The sequence below is a fragment of the Syngnathoides biaculeatus genome, chromosome 8 (assembly GCF_019802595.1).
Source record: "Syngnathoides biaculeatus isolate LvHL_M chromosome 8, ASM1980259v1, whole genome shotgun sequence".
Taxonomy (NCBI): domain Eukaryota; kingdom Metazoa; phylum Chordata; class Actinopteri; order Syngnathiformes; family Syngnathidae; genus Syngnathoides; species Syngnathoides biaculeatus.
This window is the reverse complement of record NC_084647.1, coordinates 16,761,078-16,777,166: the sequence shown is the minus strand read 5'-3', so window position 1 is coordinate 16,777,166 and position 16,089 is coordinate 16,761,078. Positions and strand designations below refer to the sequence as shown.

At 42.6% G+C, this 16,089-nt stretch overlaps 1 protein-coding gene across 2 annotated transcripts in view; it reads right to left on the bottom strand.

Annotated features, from left to right (window-relative positions):
- LOC133504630 (neurobeachin-like) overlaps nt 1-16,089 on the bottom strand; it is a 239,147-nt gene that overhangs the window by 183,678 nt on the left and 39,380 nt on the right. For both annotated transcript variants that reach the window (XM_061827086.1, XM_061827087.1), the window contains exons 6-10: nt 12,206-12,332; nt 11,275-11,394; nt 9,318-9,464; nt 4,118-4,315; nt 3,783-3,916 (exon numbers count right to left, since the gene is read on the bottom strand). In XM_061827086.1, coding sequence (XP_061683070.1) covers nt 3,783-3,916; nt 4,118-4,315; nt 9,318-9,464; nt 11,275-11,394; nt 12,206-12,332 — 726 coding nt within the window. The remainder of the gene's footprint in view (nt 1-3,782; nt 3,917-4,117; nt 4,316-9,317; nt 9,465-11,274; nt 11,395-12,205; nt 12,333-16,089) is intronic.

Below are 16,089 nucleotides of genomic sequence, written 5' to 3'. Positions count from 1 at the left end.
AATGTAACAACAATTGTTTTCTTTTCAGGAAAGCACATCATTGGTTTTCTTTTTAGGAAAGTGCTTTTTTTGTTTTAAAAAAGTGCTAAATTCAAATAAATTTTATTGTAAGGGAAGTTAAGAGTTAAAATCAAATTAATAGGACAACATTATGGTTCGGGTATTGTCGGTGTCGGAGGTAGGGCTAGGTTTACGTTAATATAAACACCAATCCATCACTGTGGGGATGTTTTTTTTTTCTTTTGTTTTTTTTTTAAATACTTAACCATTTCTGCATCACCTCTCAAAGCCTTTTGGACACAAGAAACCTGAAAGACTCCATAAACGACGCTAATACAGTTCCCGATTGACTCTTTAGCAAAGAGGATTACGTTCGGAATATGTGAGAGGTCTGCAGAAGGTCATCGTAAGGGTTTAATGCGTATGTAAAAAGCGTCTGAGGAGCCACCAAAGGTCGGCTGAATGCTCCTTTTCCATTGTTGCACTGAAGGCTTTTGGCTGAGTGACAGAGGTGCCCGGCGACGCTCCGTAATCGGCTTTGCCTGGCATCCTCTGGTGGCCTCCACTCAAGCACAACAATAACAAGGACACAATCGCTCCGGCGCAGGCTGGCCCGGAGATGCGCTGCACGCATACAAAGTCGCTCCGGGGGAGCGTCGCGTCGGCAGTTTGCGCGGCCCTCGTTGAATGCGAGTGCCGAGACTCTTTTACAAACTGCGCACAATCACAGGAAACAGTTCGAGGAAAACTATTACTTCCGCGCAAAGCAAGCAGTGGAGCTTTCATGTGGTGTTGTGTTTAATTGTTTATCGGCTTCTTTGTGTGCTACTTTGTTTGTCTGGGAACAGGATTATGCAAAACCGATTTATCCAGTAATATTTCAGGGTGGATGGCGGGAGTGGATGCAGAAACGCAATGACACCTTGCATATTTTTGGTTGACATTCGCAAAGTCACCTGACTTTTTGGGAGGAACCTGTCCTCTGTTATTTGCTGAGAGAATTGCCAATTTTGAGCTAAGGCCAAAACCTTGTCTAACATGAAAATTTGGTTCGTATTCCATCTTTGAGGCAAGCACAGAACAGATGTTGAGCTTGGAGAATGAGTCAGGCTATATGGAGAGACCATGTAAGGAAAAGACAAAGATTTCAAGCACAAAACTATGAACACTGCACGTCGACTCACAAAAAAAGTCAACGTTTCGAAAGCTTTTAATCAATTAAAATGCTCATGACCGCCACCAAAAAGAATGGAACGAAACGTCATCGGCGACACAAGGAGAAGCACCAATGACGCTAAAGCAAGTCACAATTTGCACTAAAGTTAGGGACAGCGTGTTGTTTATGTTAAAAAGTCATTCGAAGGGTAACGGAATAAGTTGCCAACATAGGTGAGTTCGGCCCCAAGTGTGAATGTTTTTAAATCCAGGTTGAAAACTCTTCTTTTTTTCCTCATGCTTTTTAGAATATATCCACTTTTTGATCATATTACTTGCACTATATGCAGTATTGACTTTTTTTTAATATTGTGTTTGTCATGTGTTTTATTGTTTTTATCCCATTTTAAACGTTTTATCTCTGTTTTCAAATGCCTTTAATCATGTAAAGCACATTGACTTACCTCGTGGATGAAATAAGCTTCTACAAATTTATTTTGCTTTACTTTGGTCAGCGATAGAGACAGGATTTGTCGGGCTTGGTTTGGGAATACTGAATAAAAAGTTTAAATCATCTTTATATGAATTATAATTTATTTTGCTTATCGCCTTATCGGTATTACATTCTCGGTGAGGACTGGTTTTAAACTCAGGATATGTACATTTAAATATGCAGTATATACAGTTCTGAAAAACGAGGAGACATTTGAAAAAACTGTCAATATATACCACACTCGAGCAAAATTGACGTGTTTTAGTCTATCAACTGATGACAACATACTACACCTGAATAATAGCGTATTTGCGGAAAAAATGGTTAAAATAGCCCAGAAGATCCAGTGACTCTTTTGGGGGGGGGGGGGGAGAAAAAAAAATTACGCATATATACATATATCTATATGATTTTGTTTTCTGGAGCTGTTTACCCAGTAGCGTGTTATGGAAAGGTTTTCAAAACGGCAGAGCTGGCGGGACAGAGAGCAGAGATAAGAGACGACTTCAGAGGCAGGGACGGGGGCGCTTTGGCTCGCGTGGTCCGAGCCGCCGAAGCGGGCGGCGCACCGCTGCGGCTTTCTGGTCAGACCGCTGGCGTCGGACCAGCACGGAATAAGATCAGAGCTCTTTGACGCCATCCAGAACCCAGCGGGAGAGCTTCGGTGCGGACAGCTCGGAATGAAGACAGGTAGCGGCAGGAACCAATAAAAATAATAAATGCAATTACATTGCAACGTTGATGTTGAGTGAAACTTTAAAGTCAAACAGAGTTACTGCTTAAGGTAGCAATATAATAAAACAAGATAAAATTCAAATGCAGCAAAACCACTCAACCATCGAAGATGCCATGTGGTAGCAAAGATTTTTATGCCAGCCGCTGTGCTTTTAGCTACAATTACGTCAGATAATTAAGATTATCTATGGTTCACATTATACTGAGCAGCCATGAGCTCCTATTTCACAGGGGATTAATATTCATCTTAATTAATAAATGTTGTGCTTTTTTTCCCCCAAATAAAAACAGTTGCTACGCGTCTTAAAGGTCTTCTAACAAAATAATGGATTATTCACTACACTTCACATCCACAGGTTACAATTTTGCCGCGTATAGGTGGAAATTTCAAATTTCACAGATTCTGTTACCATGACGAGTGGGGGCGGAGCGAAAGCCTGGTGACGCAGCGAGTGCTTCTCAGTGAAGTCACCTTAACAACTTTGGCAGTACATTTAGCAACTTTTAAGGAGAAGATTTTTTTGTAGACGGTAAAAGGCAATCAGACTTGTCAATTTTGATTAATCAATGTCAATGGTAATTTTTTCAATGTTGCACTTCCAAACAGAAGCTTGCTCGCTCCCCCTTGTCCTCTGCTGCATGGCCACAAGTTCTGGCTTGTTCGTTCAATCCCATTCGTACACATTACGACCCCTTCGTGTTCTCTCAGACAGTCGGAAGTCATAAAACTCTACAGTAACTAATATTCCAGGAGGAGTGAATACTTGGCAACATTTTATAGAATTTGGCGACAATGTTTTACAGAAAACCTGCCCCTGTGTTCCGTGAATGGGAGCAAGCGTTACATATTACCGACTGTCTGCGAGACCCCGAAGGTGTTTGATTTGTGATTGGATGAGTGACTTGAGGGGGTGGACCTAGTGGAAGAAGATTGCCAGCATGCATCTGTAGGATAAAGGCTGGCATTTGAGAGAAACGCAACTTGGATATTTTCTGTTTTTTCCCAGTGTTACAGCGAGGTGAGCTTTGAAGTTTACTCATCGGCGAGCGTTAGTGGTTGCCAAAAATGTTTATATTTAACAATTGACATTTTGCAAGTGACGGCGCTTCTGGGCTGATTATTAGTAGAAAATTGTGACACGCTAAGGACATCCTTATTAGTTTCTTGCAAGAACCCACCACCTGTCGATTTCAGCAAGGATTCCGTTGTGTTGCCAAAATACGACCCTCAAGTTATAACCATCAATGCAGAGTTGGAAAGTTGACACAACGACTTGTCGGTTTAACCCACACCCTCTATTGACTATTTTTCCAAAACCAGATAACCAATAAATAGAGTGACGTTTTGCCAGAGAGGCAGCACACGATGTCACGTGTTAATTTTTTGTCAGGTTCTCACCATACGGTGGTCTCCACTTGGCTGTCGTTCAGCTGCTGGTAGTCCAGCTGAGCAAACAGGGGGAAGAGAACCTGGATGCCGCCGATGGAGTGGACGGCCCGGTGAACGGAGTGAGTCACCGTGGCTTTCACATCCTGGAAAGACCACGATAAGAAAGCACATTAAAATTCAACACACGCGCAATTGAAGTTTTCATTTCTATGGCTCGAAGGATGATTCTAGCAGTCTTCTCCGGCGCCGCAGTTTGAATGCGTGACATGTCAGCCGTCCCCTGGCGCCGGATGTATACAAACATTTTGAAATGCTCTGTAGGAGACTGAGCTATTTTTACTGACCTGAAGCATGAGCGCATGGGGGGAGTGCACAAAGATGGAGGTGTTTTCCTTGGGCGAAGACTCCAGACAGAGCTGCGCGTCGGTGGCCTTGGCGTTGTAAGCGAAGGCGATGGCGCTCGCCAGCTTGCCGTCATACAACACTTGCTTGTGATGCTCCGCCAGGTGGATGTCGCTCTCAGACTTGAACTTGAATGTGCTCTGGGGAAGAAATGAAACCAAACAAGGGTGAAATTAAAATATCGAGAGAGACAGATGAGGCTTTTGGGGTCCGCGCGTTTCATTACATGCTCGCATTCATGGGGGTTGTGATTTAATTAGAAAAGTACACTTGCACGTGACAGCGGTTTCTTCTGGATAGCCTCGCATGTACCGACTCATCAACCCTTTGACAAATGGGGAAAAAAAATGGAATAAAATTGGAGCCCCATGATGAATTCTTAAGTACTCTGATAAACAAACAAAATGTTGGATATATTTTTGGAATAATATCGCAAAGCTGTGTGCTCACACCATCTTTCTTGCGGTGAAGACTCAAACTGGTTATCAAACTTTGACGCCATACCAACCCAATGACGGGTCCTTTCCTGACTTACTGTTCACTTTTCTGTGTGTCCTCTTTTGACAATCCCTTGTCCCATAGTGAAACTGGTGGAGGCGTCTTTTTCATTTTCAAATTTTGCAGGGGATACTACAGAGTCAATTTTGGGTTGGGCTCATGTTTGGAATCCTTTATACACAAGCAATGAACCCACGCTATTTGGGGTGGTCAAGGAAGAACTCTGTCATGACTACTGAAAATCTGTGAGTAATTGACTGCACTCTTTAAAAAAAAAAAAAAAAAAAACGTTTTTGCTTGTAGATGCCACAAGATGACAGAAAAACAAAGAATAGAGCTCGTGCACCTACGTCATAAAATCACGTGACTTTTGTTTACCTCACCATATTGCCGGTCATTGCTCAATCCTAAGTCGGTTGTAGACGACACGGAAATATGTCTTGGAGCACGATGCCCAGAGTCTTGTCCGATACCGTCAGACATTTAGAAGGTGAAAATAAACGACGGTACATGGAAAAATTAGATAAACTTTGCATAGAGGACCTGTATTTAATGCAGAAGTTGATGTTTTCGGCGATAAGAAATTGGACTGTTAATTCGCTTGCACTTGTCTTGGACAACTGGATATACACATGGATCTGGTGAGTAAGTAGTCGAGATTTACACGGAAAAGGTTGAAAGCGTATAAAAGTCTGGACACATACGAATACTTTGCTGTTGGATCTTTTCTCATCAGGAATAATTCCCACATTATGACGGTTTTGACGGCTTGTGAACGCGGAAGTGTGTTCGGCGACACGTTAACCTTTGATGGAATCCATTGATCTTTTTAGCTAGGATTCAATACAAATACCAATATTTAAATAAATGACCCCTGGTTTTACACAAACTTACATTCATTAACTATGATTGTGGGGGGAAAAAAGAGGATGTGTCATCTCCATGGAACGTACATGGAAGTGATTGAGGCCACACTTAACCTCCGTAAACCTCAGCCACAGTTTTTTTTTTTTTTGTTTGTTTTTTTTTTAAACACACATTGTTCTCAAAGGAGCCAACTTGGCATTATAAATACTTTTTAGTAATTTGAGATTGAGAAAAATAATTCCTACCTGAAATGCAGCGACTGCTATGCAGGTGTGTGTATTTGGATGGGCACCATCCATCACGTTTATTTTCCGAAATCCATTGATCTTTTCTGGTCTTTTCAGTATTCCAAAGAAAGATCTCTTTGAATATCTGTCTCGTCTGTTGTGACAACCAACAGCACAACAGGTCTCGGGTATTGTAAATATTCTCCTCCAGTTCAATCTCTCCCGCAATGTCGAGCAGCTCTTTTTGACCGGCAATATGGTGCCGTGAAAATGGTGACGTCACGTGCACGAGCTCTATGGAACACGGATTTTATCATATTAAGTGCGATGTGAGTTTTTCAGTAAACAACAGTAGATAGGTTTAAAAAAAAATGTTCATGAGTGAATGCCAAACTGCAAACATTTGAGGTCGGAGCAATAATAAATGTTTCCAAGATGGCCTTTGCGCCGCATAAAACTAAAGTGGAAACCAATGATTACGGTCTATGGCACAAAATGTTATTCTTTTTGACAGTTATATCTATGTTATAAAAATAAGCAAAATGTTTTAAAAACAAAAATGAATTCCCTCAATTTCTGGGATAATAGACTTGACGAGCTAAAAAGCCCAGGAACATAAAAAGGGCTGATCCTCGGCCCATTAGGCGTCGAGCGCCAAATGACTTGATGGCTTCCCGGCAGCAGACTTTAACAGAACGCAAGCGGCGTTGAGCGTTGTCTTCCAGTTGGCTGATAAAAGAGCAGAACAATAACTATTGTGCTCATCTGCTGTGATTAAGACTGAACAGAAGCCGGCGCCGGTCGCATTGCGTATTCCCTCTCATCCTTCAAAACATGGCGGCTCGCGACACCAGCAAGGAACTCTGGCAGCCTGCGCTGCGACACTTGCGCCGGCCCTCTGCGAAAATAATGAGCTCATAAGCTGGGGCTGAAAAACACCCAGCGGCGTAGGAGCAGTCGGTCCACTGGCCTCAGAGTTGTATTGAAGGAAAAAAAAAAAAAAGGAAAGCAAGAAAGAAAGAACGACTGCAGAGTGCATTTGGGCGCCTTTTGTCCCGTTGCCAGAGGCCGCCATTGATTGTTGAGGTTTAGCCTTGTGAGGCACTCCGAGAAAAAGTAAACTTGATGAGGCCAAAAACTGAACGTCGATGCACGGACGGAGAGGAACAACCTCCGTTTCACCATCGGCGCAACCTTCCGAAAAGGCTACAGAGCTGCTAAAAGACGGCTGTGGGCTAATGTGGCCATACGTACGACACAGCACTGTGATCCTGACTTCACAGTTTTCATTCACACCGTGACAATGCTCGGAACTCAAATTCTTTGTATTTAAAACTTCAACTTCTTACTCTGAAGTTGGAAATAATCCATACAAGTATTCAATGGAAAAATCAGTAGTTTGTTATAAGGTGATTAAAAATATATGCAATAGTTTGTTGCAATATTGAAAGACGCAAAATCAGCCACTGGTCTGCCTCGTTATGCTCATCGTGTTGTGTCACATAACGATCATCTTTTTTGACAAGCACCAGGAAATGCGCAGAGACAATCAGACATCCGTTCATTATTTCGATTTGCACAACTCCGGCAGTGTTGACATCAGGAGAAGACAGAAATAGCTCTCGCGTGCGTCACCAGATGATCTGTAATGTAATGGCTTAATTGTTTTGACTAGCCAAAACAATGAGCAATCGTTTACCTCGGTGCTTTGGGGCTGTAAATGTTCCACAACTTCAAAAACACAAAGAGATGACAAGCAATCAGACATACGGAAAACATGAAAATTTGGAAGGGTATTTTTGTCATCTTTTCAATCTGATCAAAATATCCCTACACATAATTCATCCTTCGTGGAATCGATACACATTTCTTTCTCCACAGAGCCCAACGTTGCTATAAATAGCTCGGATGATGGACGACGGCGAGCTGCTGTCAGTGTCAATCCGGCCAACAGCATCCCTTGATATTATCTCTCCCTACGAGTGAGGAGCTTTCAAGTCACAGGAGCATCTAAGGACAGGAGCAACAGTTGCACGCAGCAGTGAGAAACGCACTTTGCCAACCACTAAACTCGTCAAACGAGATTGATTGTTATGCCCACATGGCAGATGACAGCGGGCAGTCGTTAACGATTAAAGAGAAAAAACAAGGAAAGTGTGGAATCTTTGCATCATGTAAAAAGATAAGCAGAATGCAGCGTTCTAAACGATAGATTGCCGACAGCAATCAGTGTCGCCTTCTGATCAGCGGCGCAGAACTGTTCGTTCGGTGAAGTTGTCGACGTGGTTCTAATGGTTCCACGGCGTGGTTATTCAAATGTTCAAATAAACAGTTCCATTAAATAGGCAGCGAAGACATCTGAGACAAAAGAAGGCACTCAACACGCTCAATTCGAAGCTGCTTGTCTGCTGGACCAATTGACCTTCCTTCCTCCAGTGCCGTCTGGGGCTCCAACGTACTCTCGGGAGCTGAACTTGTTCAGCTGATGATTCGAAGGCTTCACTGTCTGCTTAAACGGTTCAAAACATTAGGAACATGTGAAATCGAATATAATCCTAGACCCAAAAAAATGTCACTTGGGGGCCTCAAAATGCCTTTGAAAAAAATAAATAGGTGCCCTGAACACAACCCCCCCCCCCAAAAAAAAAAAAAACACTCAGTAGCGCCCCCCTGGAAAGTGAGGAAAGATTTGCCCCATTTCCCCTTTTTGAGTTATGTTACACGAGGTAGGGGGCGGCACGGTGGTTCAGCTGGTAAAGCGTTGGCCTCACAGTTCTGAGGTCCCGGATTCGATCACGGACCCGCCTGTGTGGAGTTTGCATGTTCTCCCCGTCCCTGCGTGGGGTCTCTCCGGGCACTGCGGTTTCCTCTCCCATCCCAAAAACATGCAACATTAATTGGACACTCTAAATTTCCCCCAAGGTGTGATTGTGAGTGCGGCTGTTTGTCTCCATGTGCCCTGCGATTGGCTGGCAACCAGTTCAGGATGTACTCCGCCTCCTGCCTGTTGACCACTGGGATAGGCTCCAGTATTCCCTGCAACCTTCGTGAGGATAAGCAGCAAAGAAAATGGATGGAAGGTAGGTTCCCTTCTTTGTGTAATTTGTTTTCCACTGAAAGCGAATAAAGTGGTACCTGGACTTATGAGTTTTATTTCGTGAAAAAGGTTTGAAAAGACATCTCCCAAAATCATCTGATGCGACCCAAAAATAGGGAACATTACAGAAGAGGAAAATATACTTTTAAGGCGTTGAATACTGTATTATGTGTACCATTGTGAGGGTGTGTGCAGTAGTATATATTGATCTACTGTATGACTAAAACCACCCTGGAACCAAAATGTGATAAAGGACTACTAAAAATATGAAAAACTGGCTGAGTACTAAAACATTTTCCCCACAGAGTTTCACGATGCTGTGCATCATGTTTTTATTCCCCAGAAGGTCATTTATGGTTTATCCGCACCAGGATGGAGGCTTTGCAGCACACTCCAGCAGAGCATCATTTACTTTTGTTCTTGTTTTAAGAGATTAAAAGAAGGTCACCCTACCTTATAGCCCGGACCGAGCTGATGGATGGCGAAGATCTGCGCCGGATTCAAAGCTTCGCCGAACACGTAGACGGCACCCAGCTGCCCGCAGAAGACTCTGTTGGCGTCCGCTGTCTCCGAGGAGCCCAGGAAGCACTTCTCAAAACTCTGGGAGGCCAGCGCAGGAGGAGACGCGGTTTCAAAGCTCGGGACGTCCACTTTTAATGGTGATGGAATAGACTTTTCAAATTCATTTCCCTGCTGAGCGCCTCCGATCACTTCACTTCTATTCTGACGAAAGGTCCGCCGACACGTTGACCTTAGAAAATCATAAATGCAATGTTCCGCGCTGTAGCTGGATTCCCGACAGGACCGAAATCCATTTTCGTAAATTAGGACTCGGTATAGACGTTCGGCAAGCGGGGAATACTGCAATGATTTCATCTGGAATAAAAGCAGCTGCCATTGCGACCTGGCTGTCACGGCGCTATTTGGAGAGTTATTTGACTTCCGGTGGCTTTTCTCACAATTTCAACCCGTTCGCAGGTCATTTGCGAATGTGTCTGACGTGCTTTCGTCACAATACCCCAAAGAGCAAGATTCACTGCACAATTTATTTCTGCTCCACCTGGAACCGAGGAAGCGGTCTGAGTCTCATGAAAATTAGCTCGCCCCGATGGCTTTTGTTACCATGACAACAAACTGGAGGGCGACCTGTTGAGCCCAGAATCTGGAAAAAATGAGTGCAACCGGGCGTCTGAGTGTTTTTGAGAGGAATGTTTTGAGGGGGCGGTACTTTCTAATAAAAATAAGGCACTGCTCACCTCACCCGCCCGCTGCTGTGGGGTCAGAGTGGCTTTTGTCACCACGACGACCAGCCCCGAGTGATGATGGTGGCAAATGTTGCCCATATTTTCACTCATGGAAATAGCATTTCATCACAGAGCTGCCAAAACTATAAGGGGGGCTTCAGTTCGACAAGAATACACCGCAATGTTTAGATTTCTTTATACATTTAACTTTAATTTTGGAAAATTGGCCATCATCATAAAATTTAAAAAAAAATTCTTTTGTTCTTGAAGAAATAATTCATAAATCTGATTCATAATTGCATGACTATTAATCCAAGGATGTCTGGTTGCTGTGATACATCACAGTCATAGCAGAGTTTTTAATTGGCCAAAAGCTGAAGTAGGAAGGAGTAAACGTTTTTTTTCAGGTTCATTTTATTGCCGTTTTGGTCGCAAAGTGAAGGTATTTTTTAATCTTTTTTTTAAAAAAAAAGATAATTTAATGAAAGGATTTCACCAACCACCGTAATCGTTTTTTTCCAGGTTAGTTTTATTGCCATTTTGGTCGCAAAGTGTAGGTATTTTTTAATTTTTTTTTTTTTTTAAAGATAATTTAATGAAATGATTTTACCAACCACCCCAGTTTGAGAACTCCCTTACTCACTCAGTTTTGGCTCTACTAGATGCAAACTTGTTACGTATGTGATGCAGGTGTCATAATTCTACATTCCCAAGCGTGACTTTTTTATTCATTTATTATTATTTTTTTTAATCCTACAACTCTTCCTTTCCACATTAGCGATGGCTGTCGTTAATGCATTGGAGCAGTCCATGAAGCATGCCGGTCATTTAAGCAATTTGCCGTGTGTGAGAGTGTAAATGTGAAGCTGTTTATTCCTCATTGCGACATGCAAATGGACCGGAGAGTGCAAATCTTGCCCACCGCCCACCCGCATTTGCAGTCATCCCTATTTTACTTCGCTCGCACGTGCCTGTTTCGCATATGAATAGTCATGCTTGGGACCATAACGGAAGACGAATTTCTCCAGATAAATCTGAGCTAATCCAACAAATGGGCACCGCTGAAGATGTAGGCATGTTGACATGCATATATAAATAGCCAGTATATACATATATAACTGTATACTAAAAAAAAAAAAAAAAAAAAAAAAGCACAGTGCACTTGCATCATTGGTGTTGACATGCCAGGCCATGTCTCCGTAAGACACCAGTTGGCCGTTGACGTAGCATCGGATCTCGCTGTTCCTCCAGCGGCTGTAGACGTGGACGATGCTGATCATGTACCACTGATCAAGGAAAAAGACCACAGTCACAGATTTCGTCATGACCCCCCCCCCCGTTCCAAAAAAAAAAAAAAAAAAAAGGTTTTCCCCCACTTTATGTTTGCAGTGAAAAAATGCTTTACTTCTGTTATGACAATGTCAAATGTATATACAGTAGAATGGAAAAAAAACAGTCACAACGATTCCCTCTGTTTTGGAGAGCAAAAAATACTATCCATACAACTTAAAACCCCAATTTTAATGATGTTGTGATGTTGCCTAAAAAAAAGATTTGCAAATTATAGGATTACGTTTTTATTTACATTTTCTGCAATGTCCTGACTTCATTACTATGGGGGTTTGTAAATATAGTGCCGCAGGAAAGGCAAAAAAAGCCAATTTAAAAGAGAAAAAAAACAGCCCATTTACTGCCTGGGTGCATGTAGAGCAGTGATCGCAGTTAAGAAGAAATCATGTAAATCAGCAGCACGTATCATATCAAATTCATTTGTGAAAAAGTAGAGACACCTCTATCAGCCACTTGTGTGTTTTTGTTGTTGTTCTTGTAAGAGAATAACAGGTGCCATATGTGCCAAAGCAACATGTACAAATAATTTGAGAAATAAAGTGTTAGCATCGCTACACATACACTAATACGGTATAATATACATATAGTCAATATTTCATATTCTTGCAGAATTGCTTTTGTTACTGGTTGTAAATTGATCAAATGTGAGTCGATGTAGCATGAGAACTGTTAATGTTGCATTATTTATTGATTTGAGAAAAAGGCGCGGCAGCGAGGAGTCATTAAAATGTCAAAAGTTGCACTCACCTTCCTGGGCTGGAAATCATATTTCACGCAGTGCTGGAAACCTTTCCCTTTGGATTTCAGGGATGTGACGATCAGGCAGTTGCCGACAAAATGCGCAGAGTAGCCGATACCTTTGCTGGTGCGGAAGCTGTATGGACAAGAATATGTTTATTAAGCGCAGCGTCTAATTGAAAGTGAATGTCATCTGAAAGGGTCAAACATTTTATGTTAATTCCGGATGGCAGAAAGCGATTGACTACCATCGACTTCAACTGATAACAATGACTAAAACTTGGTCATGGTGGAAAATTAATGTATGGACTAAATCCAAACAAAAATTAATTGAATTGACTACTACAGTTTCGCACAAACGACTCAATATACTGTACTCCACTGAGCATTACTTACAGTACGTATTTTGGATTGCATTTTAACCGAGGCCATTACGAATTGAATTATAAAATGGAAGGCCCGTTTTGCAAGCGTCTGAGCGGTTTGAGAAAAGCTTCACTATGTGGCCAAGCGCCTCTGCTCCAAGCCTTTGGCAATTCTTGAAGATATGAATCTCGCTAAGGAAATGACAGCCGTAAAGAACGCACAACAAATGAACACACACCGACTGACTCGAGGCACACAGACAAGTGTGGAACGAGCATTGATCTGGCCTGTGTACCACTGTATACTCTCCGCAACTCCCACGCTCTTTGGATCTATGGCATCCATCCTCACCGGAGCCCACGGGAACCGCCTCCCACTGAGCTCACCCTCAGTGACCTCCGCCAAGGCAAAGCGTAGTTACGCTGCGGCTAACGTGTAGCCTCGCACCTTTTGCGCTCCTAGCGCTCTGACCTCTTCTTGAGGTTACATATCAGGTAGAAAAGGTGCAACGGCGCGGCACGTTTTGGGAAGATTTGCTATCTTATCTCAGCTTTATAATTGCTTTGTTTTCACTCGTAGACAGCTCTCTGGTTGGTTTGAACGCTAACTATTAAAATAAGGGTGCCTGAAAAGTCAATTTACAACTCCTTTTTGACATGTAATTTCAGATGTCATTCAGACAGAGATGAAGCCACAGGTATCTGAGTGCTCAGGCTTTGCAGTTCTTGTAAATATATCATTTGTTGCTAACGGCTTGCTCGCTGACATTGGAAGACCATTGCAAAGTTTTTCTGCCCCGGACTGGATTTCAGCTTGAGAAGCTTTATGGGCATTACACTGCTTAAACTCTAAGTACAATTTACTCATTAAGTAGTCAAGCATCACAATAGTTTTTCCACTCCATGCCTGCAAACCAACTCAATGTCAGTTTGGGTAAAGTTTTATCATTCTCTGGAGCGTTTGCTAATTCCAATTTTGTTCCAGCTCAAGGAGCAGGATAGACTTTCCGTGGCTTTGCGTAAACGCCTGCTCTAGCGGTTCAGTGTTTTTATAAGTGGTCTTTTACTGCACGGTTTTCCAAGAAGAGCTTGTGGTTCAAAAAAATCTTGCCATGGATAGCATAATTTATTCCACACGTTGCCGCAGCGTGACGGCCATAAAGTATCTCAAACTGGCGGTGAACTACAGTCATGGACAGCCGGTAATTTCACACTGCTGCCCCAATGTCGTTTGACAACTGACAAGCAATTACAAATACTCTAACACCTTATGCCTGGATCAGACTACAATACAAATGTAGTCATTCCCCCGATTGGACTACGTCAGATTACTGGCATGAAATCCTCTTGGTCAGACATGTATTGTAATACCACTGCTTCTGTTTTTTTATTATCAATAGACTAACTGGTCATATCAAATACTGCCAGAGAGGCCGAACGACAAAACGTGTCACTGGTCAACGTGACCTGATACACATTACCGTGGTGACAACAACAACAGCCTGTGCCAATGTATTTTGTGTGACCAACAAAATGAGGAAAAACTTGCAGTGGTTGTCACTGGTGCTTGAGAGAGGACGTTCATTTAAGAATTGGTTGCGGTATGCTCACATATTTTTAATATGACACGGCTCACAAGCAGGTAAGAAAACACAATGAAGCCTAGCAAGCTCGTGCTAGTTCAATAGTTGTACGTCATTATGCCATCGTTCTGTGGTATCAGGCTGAAAAATTTTGGTAAATACTGGTTTGTCCAAGTAAATATTGACAACAGCAAAAACGGAGGCCGAAGCGCCGGTCAAAATACGCAATCTTACTGATGGACGTTAAGGTACACTGTCTGAGAGTTGTGGTTGATAAGTCCCACTACACCAAATCAAATATGTTAGACTTTTAATTCTGGCATTTTTTGACTATGGTAGGGGCAAATAGACCTTTCCGGCGTGTTAATCACTCGAACAATAATAGCTAATCGGATAGCCGCATTGTCTTAACCCCTGGCTTGACCCGCCCCTCTTGTCGTCATGTCCCACAAGCAATGCTGGTTATCAGTCACGTGCGCTTGGAAAAGTTAATGTTACGAACAAAATGGTCCTCAGATGTGCTTGGGGAACGTGCAATTCTGATGAAAGATATCTGGCTAGGTTACAAGGGGCCCGCTTCATTCATTTTCCAAAGCCTAAAACACAGTTGAAGTGTCTACAATGGTTGAAGGAGAACAACTTTCACTTTGTTAGTGTATCACTGACGTGGTGAATGACGTTTGTAACGTTTTATGCCGAAGAGTCGGGTTAGTGGTTACGTAAATGCACCCTGTCATACAAGAGAAATGTCTATTTGCCTATTTGTATCACATCGGACTTTTAAGGCAGAGCGCTGGGTTCCATTACGAGCCAAGTCAAATAAATACACCATCTCACTTATGAAAACTACACTGATATTACTCGTGATCTTTCCAAGTAAAAAGTACACACGCGCAGTGCGATTCCACAATTTTATCCTTTTGGATTTCAATATGAAGTTTGTGAGGCCTCAAACTTTTTTCGCATCGATCGCCAACCTTTCGCTGTAATTTTGATATTGCGTCCTGCTCCGTCCAAAATCTTTATTCTGTGTACATATCCTTGTGTGAAATAGTTGAGACCTCTCCGTAGAACTCTTGGACCGGTTGGACGCATTTGGCAAAAAACATACCCCAATATCTGGAATTCGCGATAGAGAATCCAGTTCAAACCTATTATGTTCAGTTGCCATTTTGGAAGATTTTGGGGGATGGCAACTGCAGCTAAGGGAGGGGGAGCTGAAGATCGCCAGTCGGAAAGGTCCATTGTTGCCCGAGGATTATGTCACACTACTACAAGTTTTGTCGTTCCCGACAAATTCCATCGGGTCCAATTTGGGAAATCGGCTTCAATGGGTCATCGGCACAATATCGGGGTTAAAATCATGTAATCTGATCTACAGCACGCATAAGATGTCAAATGACTTATGTTTACATGACACCTGAACTGAAATAGAAAAATGGAAGTCAACATTTGGTCCATCATGATGAATTTAATTTGTATGGTCAACACAATTTATGCCAGTGTTCCCAAAGTTTTGAAGAGGAACATGCATGTATTCTCATCATACTACAGGTGTTGTTTATGCTGCGGCTGCCGCACAGCCTCAGAGCGCTCTGAACTCTCCTCGAGATTACAGATCGGGTGAAAAGAGAGAACCCCCGAGCCCGCTTTTGAAGTCAACACGCTTTTCCTCTTGTTGACACGGCCTGCCACCGAGCTGTGGAGATTAGCTTGACATATATCACACTCTGCTGCCACCTGAATACATAAAAGCTTAACCAATATTCCTCCTTTTGATGGCGCGAAACCCGCAACGCGGCCCTCTCAGATGAAAATCTTTTCAGCCAAACATCCTTCTTCCGGTTGAGGGTTAAAAGCGACCAAAGGAGGCATCACAGTTTATGACTATTTAGGACCAGTATTGTATGACACAATGAACATTTCCAAGTCTTTTAATATTCCC